The sequence below is a fragment of the Rhipicephalus sanguineus genome, chromosome 5 (assembly GCF_013339695.2).
Source record: "Rhipicephalus sanguineus isolate Rsan-2018 chromosome 5, BIME_Rsan_1.4, whole genome shotgun sequence".
In the NCBI taxonomy this organism is placed as follows: domain Eukaryota; kingdom Metazoa; phylum Arthropoda; class Arachnida; order Ixodida; family Ixodidae; genus Rhipicephalus; species Rhipicephalus sanguineus.
In genome coordinates, this window is record NC_051180.1 from 130,610,690 (window position 1) to 130,633,312 (window position 22,623).

Below are 22,623 nucleotides of genomic sequence, written 5' to 3' on the forward strand. Positions count from 1 at the left end.
TCGGTTTTGTCTCGGAACTATACGCACGCGTGACAAGCCCATTTATTACGCTACATGTGGAACCGTCAGCTCGGAAATAATCGTCCGCTGACTCGATCTTTAACCAGCGGCAGGTGCCGAAAACACCTGTACACAAGGCGGCATCTGCACACTTTGAGCAGTTGCGGAAGAAGGGTGGACAGAAAGAGCGGGTAAATAGGGAAAGGACAGCAAAACTAAAGTAGAGCTCGTAAGCAAATAAATAAAATAATGATGTTCTGACACAACGATTTGAACGCTGTGCCTCTGGTGCCGAAGCCCAATCGATGCGCTAACCATTACGTCACAGGCGCGTGTAAGAACAGGCGGAATGGAGCACCTTTAGGAATGCTTGGCGTGTGTGCAAGCTCGTTTTGCACAGTGTTAGCGATTTCCCTCGCGCAGCCAACGCGCCGAGACGCTTCGCACGTTTTCAATATTGTGACACTTTGCTGTCAGTCTCATCTTGCGCGTACAAGATTGAGTAGCAAGACACGCTTAAGTACTGGCGGCGATCTTGACCAATGGTAACCTACAGTTACTCATCTCCTCCTCCGCCACTTGCGACTGTGCCCCGTTGCCTGACGTAGTACTCGGGTATTACTCGCTAAATTACAGCCAATTGAACCGCATGCTTCAGTTAGCATGTGGCATCTCTAATATGTTCGTGCAGTCACGACCGCAAGGATATGCTGCACTTACTGCCATATTGGCGTCAGGCGCATTACATGTAGGCCGCGCCTCGAAGATGAACTCCGCGTACTTTCGTCCCATCTGACCTTACCACATGCCAAGTACGAAGCCCGTGGCCATCTAGACTGCTCCGTCGCGAAAAAAAAAAAAAATGAAAATCATTTTAAAGCTCCAGCTATTGAAGACTCAGGAATTCACTGCCAACGTAGTGCATGTGCTTTGTTTCTGAATCTGAAGCTGGCGATTCCTAGACGATCACGAACTTTGTTACGAAGAGGCGAGAACTTTCGTTTTAAATGCGAAGCATTTCTTACCGAACTTCTGCGAGTTTGAGCGTATCTATCTATCTATCTATCTATCTATCTATCTATCTATCTATCTATCTATCTATCTATCTATCTATCTATCTATCTATCTATCTATCTATCTATCTATCTATCTATCTATCTATCTATCTATCTATCTATCTATCTATCTATCTATCTAATCTAGCCGCCTACGACTTTGTGCTCTCCTGGCCGTTTCGTTAATCGGATGTATACCAAAATTGGTATGGAATAACATGACCGTATTACGAACATAAATGACAGGTCATAACATGAAAATCATGACATGCATGTCATGAACAGCATGATTTACATTCCACGGCCTTGGGGCTCTTGCGGCCATTCCGTTAATTTCATATATACCAAAACTGGTATGACGTGACAAGAGTTCATGGCGAACATAATGACAGGTCCTAACGTGAAAATCATGACACGCATGTCATGTGCGGCATGATTTATATGACATGGTCTCGGAGCGCTCGCGGCCGTTTAAATGAATGGATATATACGAAAACTGGTATGACGAGACATTTCGACATGACGAACATAACTGCCACGTGGTAACATGAATATCATGACTCGCGTGTCATGCACGTCATGATTTACATGCCACGTTCATGACGCACTCGTGGCCGTTTCGCTAGGTTGATATACACCAAAATTGGTATTGCGCGATGTGACTGTATGAAGAACATGAATAACAGGTGGTAACGTGAAAACCATGACATGCATGTCATGTATGTCATGATTTACATGCCACGCTTATGGTGCATTCGCGGCCGTTTCGCGGGCATGATATACACCAAAATTAGTATTGCACGACGCGACTGTATGACGAACGTAAATTAGAGGTGGTAGCATGAAAACCATGACATGCGTGTAATGTACGACATGATTTACATGGCCCGCTCATGGTGCGCTCGCGGCCATTTCGCTAGATTAATATGCACCAAAATTGGTATTGCGCGATGTGTCTGTATCAAGAACATGAATAACAGGTGGTAACATGAAACCATTACATGCATGTCATGATTTACATGCCACGCTCATGGTGCATGCGCGGACGTTTCACTAGCTTGATATACGCCAAAATTTGTTTTGCGCGACGCGCCTGTATGACGAACGTAAATGAGAGGTGGTAACATGAAAATCGTGACAGGCAAGTCATGTGCGACATGATTTACATGCCATGCTCATGGTGGACTCGCGGCCATTTCGCTCGTTTGATATACACCAAAATTGGTATTATGCGATGTGATTGTATGACGAACATAAATGACAGGTCCTAACATGCGAATTATGTTATGCATGTAATGTACGGTATGATTTACATGACACTGTTATGGTGCGCTTCCGGCCGTTTAGATATCTGGATATATACCAAAATTGGTATGGCATGACAGGAGTGCGTGATGTACATAAATGACCGGTCATGCAGTGTATATACCAGAATATACGTTTCATTGGCATGGTATATACCACATTGTGCGTGCACGCGTACTGGCAAACATGCGATATATGGTGAACTAGATGCCATGGCAAAATGATTTCATTTGGCTCAAAAATAAACAAAGCACTGCATGCAGCTGTTTGCTGGCTGCTTCGCATTACATCGATTCCCACAGTGCGTGGGATCTGCCGGATTTTTTAATAATACTGTATTATCAATAATGCCAAAAGCAAACCGCTACAACTCAACTGTGCACTTCTCATTATGCTCATCATTTGCATGAAGAAAATAAGACGAAGGAAAGCGGGAGCGCCATGTTTTAAAAGCGAATGCCAGTATCGAATAAACTTGAGATGACATGTTACCAGAGAACAGATGTTACTAGAGGACAACACGCTGTGGAGAGGAAAGACGGAGTAATGATACCACGTGTAGTGCTGCGTTGTGCCTTTAAATAGTACTGTACCTAGTGTTGTACTTGCGTAATATAGCGTATTACTTTTTGTGGAAATGATTGGTATCGACTGTCGTAGGTAACCCATGGTTTCTGCGTAAAATATGCTTCCACGCAAATACATTGAGTGCGTTTTATTATTCTTTAGGTGAGATCGGGTGCAACGCTCTCAACACGAAAAATTTTGTCATTTAAGGCTCACAGTACCTTCCAGACTTCTCCAGGAGTTCCGACACGCATTCGAAAGAACGCACGAACGCTCAGTAATGGTTCGAATAAAGTGAGCTGATTTTGAGCCCGCGAAACAGGCCTACATCACATTTAGATTATGGTTTTCGCTTGCGGGAGTGTAACTCTGCCGTTAATATTGAACAAAACACACAACATCTATTTAAATAACTGCTCAAAGCAGTAATTCTCACAGTCCACAAGCACCTTTCACGATATAGAAAGACACGAGTGGGACCTACAAGCCAGTGGGGCGTTTTTTTTTCTTCTTCAGGCTCTTTATGTAAGCAACGCCTGAGGTCTGAGTTAATTTTAAAGCAAATTTGTTGCGTAACGGTGACGGGTCATTGAGCACTTCATCGTCCTGAAAGTATAGTATCGCTCGAAAAAAACAATGTCCCTAGGCGTTTATGGGTCAAGTCTTCGTGCATAAAGGCTTAGGGTGCGCGGTAAAACAGGGCGGTGTCAGGTGGCAAGACAGGGAATTGTGGGCGGTGTCTATCCATCCGTGCGGCCAGAGATTTACCCCCTTGCCTTCTACTTTGGTTTCGACACGAAGGAAAAAATGCAAAGAGTGCAAGCAATGGTGATACAAGAGCGCCCGCAAAGCACCTCTGCTCACGCCAGGTTCGGTGGGAGACCAGCGCTTGCGCACATACATTTCTACAGGGAGTGGCTCGGAGTGTTGTGTATTGGCTTTCAGTGTATGCATTTGTAACACAGCATCGGCGTTGCCGAAACTGACAGCTGAATTGTGGGGTTTCACGTGGCGAAACCGTTATACAATCATGGGGCGTGGCACCGCAGCGGGAATCTCCTAATTTTGACCAGGCGTGGTTCTTTAACGCGTGCCTATATCTAAGCGCGGGAGTATTCTTGCACCTCCATCTAAATACGGCCACCGTGGCAGTGCGTCAGAAAGTGAAAATTTTGCTTCTGTGGGAATTGAAAAGAAATTCCTTCCAACATGTTTCCCAGAGCAAATTGCAAGCCTTCCCCCTCCCTTACGGAATTCCTCTAAAGACTGCCATGATGATTACACGCGAAGAAAAGTCTTTCCTGAGAATCAAGTGCCCAGAGTAGGCGATGTTGCCTGTGATGAACTATGCAGTATATTAGCTGTGCGCCGGAAGCTTCCTCTAAGCCTTTTGGTTGGGCGATATGTACAACTACGTCATGCATACGGTCTTGCAGCGATCTTTCTCATACAATGTAAATTTGATTTTCCGTTAGAGTCGAGACGTACTTCCCTTCTGATTCTTGGGACATGGTCTGTTTAGTTTATGCAGTTGATTCACTCTCATTTGAGGCATAGAGTTTCCTAAAATACTTACTAGAGGGAACTCTGGCGCTAGTGTCTATGGGAGCTGCAACGCATGACGCTTCAGCCAGCATGGGAATGATGGGTAGTACACAAATTTGTATAAACTTCGTTCTTTCGGCTCCGTTTGGCACCGAGTCGGCTGCATCTGCTTTGTCGCAAAACGAAGTTGAGCAAAAGTCAGCAGTTTCACTTCACTACTTTAACTTTTTTAGGCTCACCAAATCAAAGCTGGTCACGAAGTTCACAACGGTCTATTCTTTTATCCGAAACGAACGCCAAAACACAGCAATAAACAAAGCCACAAGTACGTTTGAAGCCGCAAGCACGAAGACTATGCAAATTTGTGTACTACCCATCATTCCCATGGTAGCTGAACGATCGCAGCGCCAGAGTAGTTAATTTTAGGAAACTCTATGATTCGAGGGAGCACGTAAATAGTAATAAAACGGTCAAATAGAAATATTTGTTCAACTTCCCCGGTGACAGCGGGCCGTATGAATCGTCAAGAAGACGTCCGGACACCGGTGCATGCAGGCATAGCATGATAACTACATCGATATGTCAGTGCAGAATTTGCGGGACCCTCTCACCCCCCCGCCTTTTATGAGAGAAGATTAAGGTAGGACGGAAAGGAAAGGTTGTTGGTACATATACGTCATTGCGATGGTGTCGTTTCCCTCACGTGTCCTTGTGCCGGCTCGCGCTTGAGTTTTCAATGAACAATGTACATACAACTAGGAAAAATCACGTAACCTAAACGTTACTCGGAGTGTTAACGCTTTAGAGCACTGCACGGGCCGGATTTTACGGCCCGGGCCCGCTTTATGAAGCCCGAGCCCAGCCCGGGCCCGTGGTTCCAAGCGCGGGCCCGGCCCGGGCCCGGGCGTACATGACCGAACCCAGCCCGAGCCCGGCCCGGACCTGTGGTTCCAAGCCCGGGCCCGGCCCGGGCCCGGGCGTACTTGACCGTACCCAGCCCGAGCCCGGCCCGGGCCCGTCGTTCCACGCCCGGGCCCGGCATGGGCCCGGCGTTTATTACTAAACTAATCCAGGGCGCGCTTGTTCATGACCAGGTCCGACCCGGGCCCGCTAGAGGATATTAGTTGTTGATGATGATTATTAATGATGCCGTGCGCTTTGTAGCGGGCGATCGGACGGAAAATTCGGTGTGTACATGCATCGAAATGTTGCTTTGCCCGCGATGGTAGCTCAGCGCTTAAGCTGTTTCGCTGATTAATCCTAGGACACGGGTGCGATTCCCGCGGCCACGGCGGTCGCAATTTGATGGGGGCGAAATGCAAGAACACCCGTGTACATACTTACCTTTAGGTGCACGTTAGAGAACTCGAGGTGGTCGAACTTGATCCGATGCCACTACGACGTGCCTCGTAATCATATCGTGGTTTTGGCACGTAATACCAAGGAATATAAATGAAATGTACCGTATGTGTCAACCTCGAATAAAAGACCGAAATCTTTATTCCTCCCATGGGACATGGGAACAACCGTGATCTGGCCCATTGTTTTGTTAGTGCTGTTAATACACACACACACACACACACACACACACACACACACACATATATATATATATATATATATATATATATATATATATATATATATATATATATATATATACGTGACCTGGCGTGCTTATAAGGAAACCCACCACGATGTACTTGTTATTTTGACAAAGTCTGGTCCCGCAGACGAAACGTTAGTGAAAATATACAGTGCCAATCTATATCTATACTGGTGAAAAAAATAGCACTTCAACTGTTTTTCTATTTTTATTGCTAAGCTTTACTAAGAGCCAGCTCTTTGCACGTGTCACTTCAGCTTGGCACAGTATACCTTAGACTATGCAGTGCATAACGGTCGCGTGTGCTCGAAAGCCCGACTTACGCCTTTTAATGAGCGGGTCCGAGTCTGGCCCGGCCCGCAGCTTCAAGCCCGGGCCCGGCCCGGGCCCGCACTTTCAAGCCCAAGCCCAGCCCGGGCCCGCCGGAAAACGCTTCGGACGGCCCGGCCCGGCCCGCTGGCCGGGCCGGGCCCGGGCTTTCCGGCCGGCCCGGGCCCGTGCAGTGCTCTATAACCCTTAAACCAACCCTTAAACCGATCTTTTCTTAACGTCGGCAGTCATTTGTAATTTTCTTTCTCTCGAAGGTAGTGATGTGCCTTTGTATGCATCAGAAACAGCTCCCATTTTTATAAACATCAAAGTGTAAGCCGCGGTTCTGTAACTTGTTACATTCAGGGTGCTATTGTATGCAGTGCTCATGCCACTCGCCCTGTCCTATTTTTTATGTGTACCTTTCATAACCTGAATGTCACCGTGGTATGGGGCAGGTATGTAAGTAACGTTTCTAGCGGAATAAAGACTTTGACAGAATGAGGAGAAGGGCCATAAATGTGCTTAGAAACGAACGGCACAAAAAGTACACTTGTGGACTTAAATGTGATGAATGATGACCATCCTAGATGTTTTGGACTTTGCTTTCGGCATTGATGGCAGCAAAGAGATTCTCTATACGCGTGCGTTCGAATGTGCGAAGTTTTTCTTCACTATTTTCTTGTTCATTTCTTTTTCTGGTTTCTGTGTTAGCTGAGTAGTACGAATTCATGATATCGAGATGGTGAACTTTGAACGTTTTCATGCATTAGCCTGGATATTAGAGCACAATAAAAATGGACTAAATGAACGAATTTTTCCCGTGTGTCTCAAAGAACAGGCCGTATCTTCAAAACTACAGTTATGAAACATGCCACAGGCATATGAAGACAATTGAGACGGTGTCCACTGGAAATGCTCTTTAAAGCTTATTCTTCCAAAATTTCGGTGAATTTACGGATGCTTAACTTGCACATTTGGTTGTTTGCTGTCTAAATGTTATCCTCAAATTGTTGTTTTGTTTACTACACAACTTGAATATTAGGTCAGGGCTATTTGCTTTACACCCATCAACTATATATTGCGGCAATTTTAACTTGAAAAGTAAATTTCATTCAAGTTCACTTACTGGCTAGCATGTCTGCATGGTTATATCAATGCAGAATTCCGCACTTGAATAGTGGCAGCACAAGCTCGGCACAATAAAATTCCCAAGAATATGTTTATCATTTTTGTTTTTTGATAGTTAGGAGCGCATTTTCAACAACAATTCTGCCTAATCCTGGAGATGGTTAGTCTTAGGAGTAAGCTCCTAATGCAGAAGCTTGAATAGTGCAGCTTCTAAGCCATTCGTTCCTTAAGGGAGTCCCAGTATAACGAATAAAGTGAAGAGAAGGTCGTGCTAACAATGAACAGGGTGGCGAAAACTAGAAAACTTTGGACGCTACAAAACACACCACGATGTTGCTGAGCAGAACGAAAAAAAGAAAGAATACACTAACTTTCCTTTTCCCATCTATTTACTAAACTATATTATACAAGGCCGTGCCACGCTTTACCCTCTACATTCGCCCTTTCCTTTCTTCTCACCCTCACTTCCCTTTCCCACACCCTTGCTACAACATACTGTGCATAGCTATGCTATGCTGGGAGCTACTTTGCACATACCCGCTTTCTGTGGCACATATCCGCCGAGTTTTCAGTCCACGACTACAAACCAAGCTCTAGTTCAAACAGCTCCGGTGTTCAAAAATACAGGTAAAGTCATATAAAAGTCCTGGCTTCTGATCAGAGCAAGTTGCACAGCACACTGTGTTTGCCTTGTAGTACGGCATACACATTGTGCTAATACACCTAAACAGCTGCGCTGCAATTTCGCACCCGCGTGCCATAGCATGACGAAGTTCAAAACATTCGAATAAAATTAGCGAGACCCAGACGCAAAGAAAATTACAAGGTTTTAGATGCCTGCAGCTGACACACACACACACACACACACACACACACACACACACACACACACACACACACACACACACACACACACACACACACACACACACACACACACACACACACACACACACACACACACACACACACACACACACACACGCACGCACGCACGCACACACGCACGCACGCGCACGCACACGCGCACACACACACACACACACACGCACGCGCACGCACAAGCACACGCACACACACACACAAATAAGAAACAAAGGGAACCACAAACGATCACTTACAGGGCTCTCGTGAAGCTACCTTTCCGTCAAACCTAAATCAGTTTAGCCTGTACTTGCACTCGTCTTCAAGCCTTGCTGTTAATGTAACCTGCATATTCACAGTCGTTTTCTGAGGACCACCACACCATATACTGGCTTGTTACACAACACTGCAATGCAGTGCGAAATGGCAAACTTTACCAGCCTCAACCTTGTTGGAGCTGATTCTACTTATAACGGCATAACTAACCGTACCATTGTTAAACCCCAATAGCTTCACGCTAAGACATCTGAGGCTTTCCCGTATATTGTAGCGCCTCTTAGTTCTTGTTGGTACGGATATAACTTCCGGGCATTTGAAAGCTTTCCAAATTAGAAACCAAGAAGCTGCGGTTTTGCTGCCACCAGCAGTGGTTAAAACAGAATTGTCTCCATTTTGCCTCAATGCTTGACACCATGAGGCAAGCTTTCCCTATGCAGGCTTTGCACTGCCGGGAAATCACTGCAAGCTTAGCGTAATACGGAGACGAAAAATTAACGCCGCCGCGCCAAGTGGCTACGACACATCTGCAAGTTATATTTCACTGAAAATTTGCCTCAGAGAAACAAAGAGAAGCAAGCCAGGTGAACGGCGTCGTAATTTTATACCATGGAAGTTACGAGAAATGAGTGTGAGTTGACAATTGGAGTGCACAGATTTGAAACCTGGATAACTAGAATGGATTCTAAGTGCACAGGAGACAGAGTGGGACATAAAGGCGGAGGGAGGAGGAGAGTTACACTATGAATTTGAAGAGAGAAGGTAGTAGAAGTGAGAGAGAAATACGGCAATGAAACAACTAATACTGCCTGAAAAGCAGGCTCGAGGAGATGCTTAGAAAAGAGCGAGAGCAAAATCAAAATGTTCAGTTCGGAAGGATGCTGGAGGAGCGTTATGGATGTGTACAGAACTTGTCGTGGAATGATCTGCGATGCACTACCACTGGGGTATAAAAGCGAGTACAGCTTCCCCTTGTGTGCTTGATCGTCTGCACTCTACAACATCGACTTTCTAGTTCGTGCAAGCGGTAAAAAAAAGCAAGAAGAGTGGTAAGACCTTGGTCTAGCGAGGAGATGCCGCGTGTTTCGAAGCCGGAAGTGGACTCTCCCTCGATCATCCTGTGCGTGGTCGCGATCTCGGTGAAAGGATTGCGGAAGAAAGCGGAAGCGGAAATGACCAAAAGAGGAGAGGAAGGGGTAGCTGCGAGGGAAGGGACGCCACAGCTGGAGATCCAAAAAGTATTGCCTTTATTTCAAGTTGGTTATCTTAGGCCTAAAAAAAACCGCCAGTGAGGTGTCCTGCCGTGTACAGTGCACCTTCGTGAGATGCACAAGAGAGTTTACCGCAGAAAAGCGTGGTGCCGGCGTGTCGTCGTTAGACAGAACCTCTGTTTAGAAAAATCTGCGAGTTATAAATTACACTAGGTGGCTTATTTATGCGCTATGTGTTATTAACAATGATTGAACCCCATTTTTTTCACATAATCATCTATTACGATATTACTAATGTGCCGTGGGTACTGCGGATGTAGAATTTTTTTTTTGCACCTGTATATAATAAATCTGACATTTTCTTCAGTTCAAACAGCGCCCAACACGAAGAAACAACTGAGGGCCCCAGCGCTCGTGCCTTCAGTTATTAATTATATTTTCGTGTTGCACGCTGAAGGTGAAGCTATACCAACTAGCCGAAATTGCTACGCGGACAATTTTCTCAAGCTTCTTAAAAAATGGCTTGCGCATATTACTTCACAAAGGAGAAAGTAGGGGGAACTGAACACAGGTGTAACGCATCGTATCATTCGGGTATAGAAGCACTGTTTTCGTGTTCTGAGATAAGTTGTCAGCGCACCTTACCGGGCAGCCAATCGTTCTGCCTAAGCCACTTTCTTTGTTACTAAATACTTTTCACCAGTTATCTTCCAAAATGTCATATGCACGGAAAGCGATCAATGGCTATGTCGCAATGCATCTTAAGTAATGTTATCGAACAGGTTAACTGAAATACCAATGCAGAATAAAACAGTCGCGAACCGCCCAACTGCACTCCCATGTTCAAGGCGACAAGCTCGCTCTCGTTGCGCTTGCTTAGTAGAACACATGTTGAAGAAAATTATTATTGAAATATAAGAGCAACGGCAAGCACCTGCGCCGATGCAATAACCAACGCGATAAAATAACTGCAGCACGAAAGAACGAGGACAAATGAAAAGGAAACACAGGACGAGTGCGGCGTCACATCTCTTCTTGCTTCGTGCTTTTCACCTGTCCTTATTTTTCGGCACAGTGCAGTTCTCTCACTACGTCTTGCAAACTTGCTCAAGCAGTTGTATTTTTATTAGCGCACGCTCAGAAACGCTCAATGCTCACATTCAGTAAGTGGGACATTAATAAAAAGGGTCAAAGTTTTGCCGCAGAATGGAAACAATAAATACGACAGCAAATGAATCGGAGTGCTGTACGAAGCAAGGCTAGCAGCTAGCTCCTTGAGCATCCGACCTGGCAGCGAAGCGACCTCAGTGCTGTCTATCGCTTCGACGGAAATTGAGGGGTGAAAGCAGCACGTACGAAGGTATGAGCCGTGCGCTAACTACTATCAACATGGGGCGCGTGCGACCGCGCCCGGCCCATCGAAGTACGCAGTTCCTGCCGGTGTAACGTAGACGCGGCCGGCGCGTTTCCTCTCCACTGAGCCGCGGTCACCGGCTGAATCTCGCACGCCTTCACTCGCACATAGAATGTACAGTCGCCCAAATCTTTAACTAGCGTGCGCGAGCGGTAATGTTTTTTGTGTATCTTTGCCATATGACTGAATTATGTCCCAAAAGAAGTCAGGGCAAGTGCATGCCTATAAAGCACATGCCCAAAAAACAACTTTCTTTTGCAACTTCGTTGCATTATATGGCGCTGACACACAGAAAAGCCACCGCTTCACACGCTAGTTAAAAATTCGGGCGGCTGCAGGTACAGCCGTCAGCACGTTTAACACGAACGCTCCGCAGCGTGGCCTGGACTTGCTTGACGGTTGACTGCGCCGCGGTGTGTTGGCCTCTGTTGTCCGAGGTGTTGTCCAAACATACGGAGATAATAGACAGATTTAGTTGGGCGTCCGCAGCAGCTCTGTGGACGCAGCCTGCCATTGGTATCCTATGGCAGTCTACGTCCGTAAAACTGTTGCGGACGCTCAACTAAATCTGTCCATTTTCTCCGTAACGGCGCCCAACGCTTCAGGGCTGGCTTCAGGGAAACCGGCTCAGACCATGTTGGGGAGCGTCCGTGTTAGGCGTGTTGACGGCTGTGCATATTGTCTATATGACTACTATCGCAATAATACATGTTGCCCCACCACCGGACCGGAAAGGCGCGCGAGCAACGCTAGCACGTCTTTCTAGTCCGGCCGTGGATACACTTGCATTTGTACAACATCTTGGCAGCTAGGTTAACAGTGCATTTATACGAGGATAACTGCGTATCCATAAAAACGTTACTTGCGTACCGGCAACCAAACACACTTACTCATCCACAAACCCAGTGCAACACGAATAATAAGTAGGGGGATTGGGAAAGGTCACATAGACGGACTAAAACATTCTCACTAATGCGCTGCGAAATAGGAGAGTAGCAAAGGGCGGCAAAAAAGACGGAAGCGTGAAACTAGCGCGAAGGACAGAATTAAGGAAGAGAACTGTTATAAGAGTCGTACTCTCCGTTTTCTCTTTTTTAGTCGAGGAAGGGTAGAAAAATGTGAGCAATGGTCGCGAGGGCGTCTCAACGAGCGCGACGCCCACTAAGCGCGCATCTTGCGCTCTTTATTTACTCGCGTAGTGCGTAAGCAAACCTTTCGGCGGGACGCGTTAGCACGCCGTCCTCGTCTCGCCGGGTGATGCCACGTCTTCGCCCATTAGAGCCGTTTTAAAAAGTGCTTCCGAGTGTCTCCCAGTTAAATTATCTCCCGGAAAACGAGTTCTAAAAGCACCCACCCTAGCATCGCATGCCTGTCCCAGCGCGTCTCGACGCCGTTCTCCTCGTTTCTCTTAATGGTTCGTTACGCGGAGCAAAAATTAACGGCCATAAAGCGCACACGAGCTGCGACATTTTTGGGCTTGTCGCTTTCTCGCTCTGAGGCGAGGGGAAACGTAATGGTCACGCGCCCATTAGTCCCGCATCTTCTCCCAGCTAGGGGCGAGATGAAAAATAAAGCGTGCTTGCCTTCTTTCCTTCTTTTTTTGGCGTCTTTCTTTTTTCGCGAACATGCATTCGTTTGCAGGCTTTCGAGCTTTTTCTATTGTTTGTTTGGAATGTCCCTGGTACGAAGGCTTTGAGAGATAAACTCATATTAAAGCGTAGTTTAGTGCACGATTACAAATGAGTAAAATACGGATCGTTAATTCTCACGCTTCATATATGACCTAGAAACTGCGCCTAGAAAGGAAAAGAAAGAATATCCCACAAGATTTAAGTTATTATGTATAAGGTTCTTATATTTCGCAGAGGCTCCGGCTGAAAGGTAGCACCTTGCATTCAGCAGCATGCTACACAAACTCAACAGTAAATTTTTTGTACACAGTAACGAGATGTAAAGTACTCTATAAAAAACGGAGAAAACCACTTTGAATATTGATGTATGCTTCTCAGCGATAACGCCATAGGTGCATAGGGTGTTGCAATGATTAGCCTTCGTTATTCTTCTCTAGAGTGGCTCGTAAATCAGCTTCTGGATGATGAATTAACAAAGAGTGAATACAGAAATAAAACTTTTGTTGCTTATCTTTAAATTCTGTATTACTGCGCGTGAAACAGCGCGCCGCGACGGGACAAAAACGAAAAGAAGCACACATACACAACGCTAACAACTGAGTTCACTAGACAAGCGATAAATGGGAAAAACATATGTGACGTCACAGCACCAGCAAAGTGAAACGCTGCCACTATCAGGTTTTTCACCATTACACTTGCACTCGACCCTCGAGGAAACAAATTTATTTTTGTGAAGGGGCAACGTCTCGGCGCGCTGTTTCACGCTTAGTATGTACCAACTGGCCCGTCAACAATCAGTATATTATTGTCCTTAACGCAAGCGTTTTATTCAATTGAATCGAGCGATCGTACGCCATACTTGCTAGCGACAGTTTACACCATCAATGCTACGTAGCCATTTTCAAGCCGCCGTGCGTCGTGTCACACTGAAGCTGATCGCACAGCTTTGCTAGTAACAAAGCCAACAGCACTCGTTTGGTCGTCGTGCTCTTCTGCTTCTCCCTCTAGCTTCGCCACTTACACCACCGTAAAGAAGCTGCACGCAACCGCATCCGATCTTCGCGACACTGTCGGCCGGAAGAACATGATCCGCGCCAGCGTTGGGAGACCGCTATAATCTGGTTTCCGCTAATTACTCAGATGCGACACGCCTGAACAAACTCAATTTCCACTCGTTAGACGCACGCTCAGAGAGGCGCGCTCAAGCGCGCGCGCGCGCATGTGGTTTCTCTCGCTGCATTCAGAGGTCGCCCCTGTTCCGCGCTGCTTTGCAAGACGCCAGCCTCGAAGCTGGCGAGAACTTGGGCTTCGTGAAGTTGTGCACGCATAGGGGCATCGACTAAATGAAACATAGATATCATTGGTGTAGACGGGGGGTCAGTAGGGCGGACGTCAACCCCCCGCAGCCCCGCTACACCTCCGAAATTTTCAATTTAGCATGTGTAGATATATACGCGCACATACAAGCACTCGCACCAACATGTATAAAGGGTAGACTAAACCCCTCCCCACAACCAAACAAAAAAAGTTCTCGGTACGCCGTTGATAGCTACCGAAAATCGTTACGTTTTCGGCTGCCAGGTCTGCCCGAGGCAATATCCTTATTCTGTTCAAATTTGGGCCACGATAGCCAAATAACCGAGGTAATTATAAAGAATGTAAAATACTTTGCTGTTTGTCTTCCTTAGGCTGTGCAGGACTGAAAGCATTTCGCACATGTGGCCATGTGCAATGGGTTAAGTAGGCTCCTCGGTAATCAAGGACACGGCATAACATTACAATGGTTACCGGGTCACTGTGGGATCAGTGGTAACCACCTCGCTGACGACGCTGCCCGATGTGCCCACGACGGATCGCCCGCACTGTTCATACCCATGTCAAGAGTAGACGCTGCAAGAAAACTTCGTCACATCGCGCATAACGCCACGCTTACGCACTGGAATTCTCCGCTAAACTCCGATCGTCCCACACAGAACCTTGAATCATTACTCCAGCTACAACTGCCGTCCAAGATTTCTCAACGTTACGCTACATTCTGCGTCGTTTGTGGGTCGGTGTAGCGTTTACCTATTCATTCAGCGATCGCATTAATATGGCAGATTCATATCTGTGATAACTGCAACTGTGTGGCGACTATTCATCATCTCTTGTGCGCCTGTCCCCAATTTGAACAAGATCGCCGGACTCTCCAGTGTGTTTTGCGGAGACCCGATGATCGGCCCTTTACTGAACATCTTGGAAGCCTGGTCTCACAGCACGTCAGCCCAGAAAGCCACACGAGCCCTCCTGCAGTACCTGAAGGCAACAGGATTGAGCGACCACCTGTGAAACCCTGCACTGTGTGTGGGTTGTGAAATGTGTCTCTCATTCTCTCTTTTTTACTACCTTATTTTCCTCCCCATGTGTAAGGTAGCAAGCTGGACGTATAGTTCATAGTTAACCTCCCTAGCTTTCCTATATTCCTTCTCTCTCTCTCTCTCTCGCACTGCATGCCCATCGTATGGGGGTTTTTCCGCAAAAATATCATGCACGATAGTTGTTCTGTGATAGAATACGTGCTTGCCACGCAGAAGAACTGGGTTCCATTGCCACTCCCACAGAATATTTTTGTTATTTATTTATTTGTCTCTACCTCGAATGTTCACGAACGGACAACAGCGCCGATTTTTCGCTCACAACCAACGACACACGCACACACGTATATATATATATATATATATATATATATATATATATATGCAAATACTACCTGTCAAGACCTTCCACGTGCCGTCCTAAAGGACGACAGAAAAATGAGAGTGACGGAGCGAACTTAATGTACGCACAAAAGCTAAACGAAAGATATAAAACTGTAAGAACAGCTTCGAAAGACGTGATGAGGAAGCGCTGCATAGTGAAGAACCGGCAACTGCATCTTCTTATGCGAATGCAAGCGGGAAGCAAACCTAAGCGAACCAGAAAACCTAATTACCTCTCGAGTGGTAACGACGGCCATAATGAAGAGGAAATCGAGGTTTCGATTGCGTACTAGTAATGACGTCTCGAGGTGGACACTCGGCTCGGTAATGGGTACGCGAGACGAGATTAATTAACACTGCGGTGCCTCGTTAAATGCGCGTTCTCTTCGCAGTAATCGTTGCACGGAGCACCATTGTTAACTACACCAGAACTTGTCAGGTGCGCACGAGCAGTGAGCTGCGTGTGATATGCAAGCTGTACGAGTATTACGAGGCAATACTTACGACTTACAGAGCATGCGAACAGAGAAAATAGAGAGCAGAGTGGGTCAGCAAACAAACGGATGTTATGACATCTTAGAAGGATTAAGAAGAAATTTGCATGGGCAGGTCAGTTAGCGCGAAGGAATTTCTATCTGTTGCGCCAGTTGGTGCATCATTGTGAAATCGCTGAGCGAAAGAACAGAGACTACAGGAAGAAACGTTTTGGACCGGATAGACGCACTATCCTGTCCACAACGTTTTTTCCTGTACTTTGTATTGTTTCGCTCAACGATTTTGCAATAGTTTGGTAAGGAAGATAACCGCTGGTCATTAAGATTCCAAGAGAAGGCAACGTTTAATCGAAGTAATTTTTGTTTTTGTTTAGAAAATAAAACGTTCTTCAATTTTAGACAAACCATTGCATTATTTTGGTTGGCTCTGCAACTTCTCAGAGCATGCGGGCGGGAATTACAAACGGGGGTGATGCAGATGGCGGCTTGTGTAATGAGGAAAAATAGCAGTAAGGACCACAAGTTCGTGAGAATTTAAATCGTTAAGGTATGCTTAGTCAAGGTCAATATGCGCTGCGCACTTCCGTGGTACTGAGATTACGCGCATGCGGACGCCTGCGCGTCGAGTGGAAAGAGGGCAGAAATCTTTTGCCTATGAGTATCACTTGCCTATATCAAGAAATCTACCCATTAAAAATATTCAACTCACTCTTAGTCTATTTTCCTTGTTTCACGGTGATTGCACGTGCATCTATTAAGCGGTCTTCCTAGTTTACGCGCATGAAAGTGATTTGTGCCCGCTGTATGACTTCACGCGCAGGTATCCGTATACGTACGACTCTTCGGAATATTGTTCCTTGGAAAGCTATATTAGTGTTTCTTTGGTATTTAGTCGTTGTAATTCTTTTAATACTTCTTTGAAAAAAAAAACAGAACCTCATACAGGCACGATGTATGGGTAACTTCATGTGGCTGTAGTGTGAGTTATCCACTGAATCACAACGTAATCAACATTACGCATGTACTTCTGTGACTCAGAAAAATACAGTCAAGCGCTTATCGTACCCGGGGAGTATGCCAAGGACCACTGCTTATGACATGCACATCATCGAAACGTAGCGTGCACTTTGTTTCGATAAAACCGGTATTTCTGCTGTAACACGTGCTGACGTTACGACGGACCTTCAGCTAACCTTTAGGCGCCAATGTAGTTTATAGGCCTGCTAAGACCCCAATCCGCACACAACTAATTATTTTCCACAAAGACATTGATTTACCGCGTAACGCTAGGCTCAAAAGAAAAAAAAGGCAACAAGCCGTCGCCTGACGCCATCATCATCGATGCAGAGTGAGACGGGTCCCCCCGCCTCGCCCGGACTTTTATTAAAGTTCATTCATTCATTCATTCATTCATTCATTCATTCATTCATTCATTCATTCATTCATTCATTCATTCATTCAACTCTTCGCCAGTGCCAAGAGGGCTGTCGAAGCCAGACGGTTCCTGCACTAGAGAGCCCTCCTACCTAAGAGCGATACCAGGCATCGCTTATTTCTCTTTCTATAAAATAAACGTTTATTTCTCTTCCTCTCAGCATAGGCACTTGCTCGGTTCTTCATGATGAAACTTTACGCAACGCTCACGAGAAGGACAAGGACGGAAGAAACGACGAGAACAGGCGCTGACTCTCAGCTGAAACTTATTATGAAAAGGAATTAGAAAGTAAGAAGGATGAAAGAAGGAAAACAAGACCACAATCCTTATTACTTGGAGCCGCAAGACTACCACACTCTTCATGAAAAACAAGACTGACAAAAAAAATTTTAAGGTATCATGCCCTCATCGAACAGCCTTAACTTACGCCGCCACGCGAGCTGAACAGGAAGTTATCCTTAGTGCCATAATCGAACTGACCGTTGGGTGACGCGGCCATCCCATTTACTACTTTCTTACTTGCTTTTCAAAATAAACTAGAGTTGAGAGTCAGTTCCTGTTCTCGTCATTTCTTGTGTCGTTATCATTCTCGTGAGCGCTGCAGGAAATTTCATCACGAACACCAACCAACTACTTCCGCTTACAATCTTAGTGCTATTCGGCAACTGCTTCGCATGAAACAGTTTCCCACAATGCGCGGTGTCTGCTAAAATTTGTTCAACAAATCAACGATACGTATATGGTCTACGTATAAGAATACGTAAGCGCGAAACGGTTTAAAGTGTTGCGCGAAAGAGCTGTAAACAGTTCTCCGGAACTAGGAATTCTGTTTGGAAAAAAATTCAGGAGCCCTTTCACCATTGTGATAATAAGGGCACGTGACGTGGGCGTGGCTGACCTATTGTCTTTCTTTCTTTCTTTCTTTCTTTCTTTCTTTCTTTCTTTCTTTCTTTCTTTCTTTCTTTCTTTCTTTCTTTCTTTCTTTCTTTCTTTCTCTCTCTCTCTCTCTCTCTTTCTTTCTTTCTGTCTTCCTTTCTTTCTCTCTCTCTCTCGCTCTCTCTCTATTTCTTCTTTCTTTCTTTCTTTCTTTCTTTCTTCGTTTCTTCTTCTTTCTTCCTTCTTCTTTCTCTCTTTTTCTTTCTCTCTCTCTCTTCTTTCTTTCTTTCTGCCTTCTTTCTTCTTCTCTTTCTTCCTTCCTTCTTTCTTTCCTTCTCTCTCTCTTTCTTCCTTTCTTTCTTTCTTCTGTTCTTTCTCTCTTCCTTTCTTTCTTTCTTCCTTCCTTTCTTTCTCTCTCTCTTTCTTCTTTCTTTCTTTCTCTCTTTGTTTCTTTCTTTCTTATTTTTCTTTTTCTTTCTTTCTCTCTTTGTTTGTTTGTTTCTTTCTTTCTTTCTTTCTTCTTTCTTTCTTTCTTTTCTTTCTTCTTTCTTTCTTTCTTTCTTTCTTCTTCTTCCTTCCTTTCTTCGTTTCATTCTTTCTTCCTTTCCTTCTTTCTTTCTTAATTCTTTCTTTCTCTCTTTCTTTCCTTCTTTCTTTCTTTCCTTCTTTCTTCCTTTCTTTATTTCTTAACTCTTTCTTTCTTCCTTTCTTTCTTAATTCTTTCCTTCTTTCTTTATTAATTCTTTCTTTCCTTTTTTCTTTCTTCCTTTCTTTCTTTCACATTCTGCAATGCTCCCGTCTAACGTAAGCTTTAAGTTTTGTTATAGGTAGCAGCCGTCCCCGGAACGCTGTTTTTGGGCTGAAACGAGCGTCTTTCGAGAGTTCGTTCAGCCTCTAGAACGTCTCAACGAAAGAGCCAACCCGCGATCACGGAAACGCGGATTTGGAAATCAATTTTCTCGAAGTCGGAATTTTCCTGAAGTGTGCAATTTTTGACGTTCTTCTCATTCTTCTTACGCGTTGTACAGCAGATCTCTTTTAGTCAGGCTACACGAAATATTTGAATTAGGCGCACATAGCAAATGCGCTGCTTCCCAATTGTTTAATTTCTTTAGCACGAAAGTGTTTTATGCCGGGGTCCACCACGGCTCCAATGACGTATTTCCGTCATGGATATGACGTTGAAAAATAAAACAATAGCAGATGGCAAAGAAAAAAATAACTAGAAAAATATTACACCATCTCCCGCTAAAAGGGACCATGAGGCGATGCGAAGCCGGAGCACTTGCACGATCACGTTCCGTTGGCGTTCGCTGGGCATGCTACCGACTTCGCGTCGTGGAACGCGAAGAGGAACACTACGCGCGTCCTGTCTTCCCTCTAGCGTGGCCGTTAATTCTCACAGGGCGTGCGGGGAACGCGGTCGACAGGCGCGCGAGAGAGAGGCAGAGTGAGAGGAGATGGGGAGGGGACGCGCATGCGCTGGCCCTCATCGCGGCGCTGCGCAGGAGAGAACTTCGGCATGTCGAGCCCGCGTTTCAGAGGAGCCAACCGAGGCTGAGGCTTAATTTGGCTGGGGATGTTCAGGTGTTGCAGCGGCTCCTGCGTAGCAGGAGTTTCGTGTCGTCACGCAAGCGGACAGGAGAGTAGCGCGAACTGGTCGCGCCGTCTCTAAGGTTTTTCTTTTCTATAGTTTTTTCATGCCACCCGTGCGTGCTTTATTTTATTTTTCTTGAACAAGCGCCTAGCGTGCAGCCCTCATTAGGGCTTCAAGATCAATGTAGGAGCCTAACCCGTCCCCCTAAATGCACCCCCTTCCATGACAGCACGTGCTGTGGTGCCCTTCCACCCTCTGTGATGGAGGACAACCTGCCCCCGGGCTTTCCCCGGGCTACACCTTGAGCGGCAACACCAGCCACTCCAGGGCCTACGACCTTCTTGTGAAGAAGGCAGCAGACCTCGTGCGACAGGAGGAGGCACAACGGGCCAGCCCACCTCGCCTCTCAGCCACCACCACCACAGCAAAATGCCGCACGAGGAAACTGAGAGATGCCACTGCCACCAGCCTCCCCCTCAAGGAAGAAGCCCCGAGCTACTGTACCCAGAGCACTCCCAGACGTACTCGAAGGGCGACGAGAACCTCGGACTTCCCGCGGCGCATACCACGGGCGAAAACAGGCAAGGCAGAGAACGGCACAAACCTCCCTGCTTCCATCGAAGTTCCCCTTCAATACGAGGCAACACAGCAGGCGGCCGCCGCCATTTTCTCGCCGCAAACATCGTCTGCCACCGCCGTTGAAGGAGCCCCCGCCAAATGCAACCAAGGAGAGACGGAGCTGGAGCAAAACCTGTCTTCCCTCCCTCGCCAAGGGAGCTACGGGAGCAGCAGTCACGAGTTCGCCCTCTCCCTCCTCGTGCTCGCACATCACCCTGGCGTCCTCCTCTCCCGCCATCTCCACCGCGGAGAGCAGCCCGACCGGTTCCCTACCTGGCCCCTCCGCAGCGTAGTGTGAGTGCAGACCACAACGCGGATGACCACGCCGCGTGACATACCCCCGAGCAAGAGATACTTCGCATCTAAAAGTTCCGTCGCCGGGAGTCGAACATACGACCCCTCGCTCCGTAGCGCAAACCGACTCGGCCACAGAAGGCACGTTCTTCAACACTAACGGTGAGCTATTTATGTACTCCATTTACCATTGGCGGTACTCAGAGATCGGTGGTACTTCACCGTGTTTTGTTATCACTAGCGAGATGGCGCGAAGGGCTAGAAGGGCGCGTTGCGATACGTGCGCGCCTCCACATGGCGTGGGTGCTCGTGCGCGCGCGCTTACCTCGTGATGAGGGGTGGTTTGTACGTCTTGTGCTCTCACCGCAAGTTTGCCTTGAAGTTACAGAGAGCACGAAACTGACTGCAGCGGCTACTTTTGCGACAGGAGCGCGCTGCTCACACACAAGTAAGTTACAACTGTGGCAGTTAGTTCGCGCTCATCCTGTGTATACTTGTGCGTTCATTTCGTGCGTCCTTCTTTGTGTTTGAGCAGCGCGCTTTAACTGTCGAGCTGTGACACTCGTTAGTTCGCACTTATCCTGCGTGTGTTCTTTTCGTGCTAACTTATGTTTATTTTTGTTTTTCTTCCTGTCTGAAAAACCTCTCAAACTACAGCCGTTTAAAGCTGTAGCCGAAAAACCAGGATACAGCGACTTTTGTTAACGTAAGCATTCAACAAAACTTCGTCCCCTCTTTGCCTCAAGCCATTCGAGAGAGACAGGCCCCCCCTCAGTCCGTCTTTTTGCTGAAAACCGAACTGCGAGCCCTACCAACAACAAAAAAAAAGAAAAAGCCGACAAAACACAGCTGCTAGCGCTGGAAACAAGTTCTTTTCCGTCCCTTGGTCACCACGCGGGGAACAGCAGATTACCGCCCCCCCCCCTCCCACACACAAACACGCTCACAACGCACACACACACACAGGCCAGCGAGCGCACACACTTTACAGACAGTTAGACTGCAAGCGCCCATCAGTTCGTCACTGGTTGTCGTCTGCTAGGAAAGCGCATCGCCAGCCAAGGCCGCCAGCCAAGGCCGCCAGCCCGCGCGTGAACGTGAAGACACGCGCGGACACGTGAGGAACGTGAGAAGCGACGATCGTGTGTTGTTCTGCGGTTGCCGTAGGATTGAAATTGCAATAACGTGTGTTTCAAAAGGAGTTCTTGGTCGCTTGGTACGAAGTTGCACGCGAGTGGTCGGTGTGTGGTCTGAAAGAAGAATTGATGTGCGCGATGGAATCTTCTGACATTGGGAAATGCAGAGTGCAATCGAAAACCGTGGACTACGACGTACGAGTGGAGGTTAGCTTTTGATTCAGTCCTCTACGTGTGCTCGGCCATACCGAACTGTTTTCGTTCTCAACGAAGAGGACGCGGCAAATTTGTGTCTGATTCCGCACCGGCTACCCCTGCTTGCCGCTCTGGCTGGCAAGAAATCACGCGTGAGAGCAGAAGACGCCGACAGGCACATTGCCCCTCTAGGTGGCCGTTGTCAGCCTGCTATCTTCCTATTTCTTTGTGACCTTGTAAGCTTGTGTATACATTTAAAATAAATATTAAAGGCGAAAAAGAAACGCACGAGAATGGGGACACTTACTGACGGAATTCGAGGCGTT

At 46.6% G+C, this 22,623-nt stretch overlaps 1 protein-coding gene across 1 annotated transcript in view; it reads left to right on the forward strand.

The window, feature by feature from the left end:
• Positions 1-20,970, forward strand: part of LOC119394255 (uncharacterized) — a 114,169-nt gene extending 93,199 nt beyond the window's left edge. The window contains exon 6 of the mRNA XM_049416040.1: positions 20,284-20,970. Coding sequence (XP_049271997.1) covers positions 20,284-20,970 — 687 coding nt within the window. The remainder of the gene's footprint in view (positions 1-20,283) is intronic.
• The last annotated feature ends 1,653 nt before the right edge of the window (positions 20,971-22,623 follow it).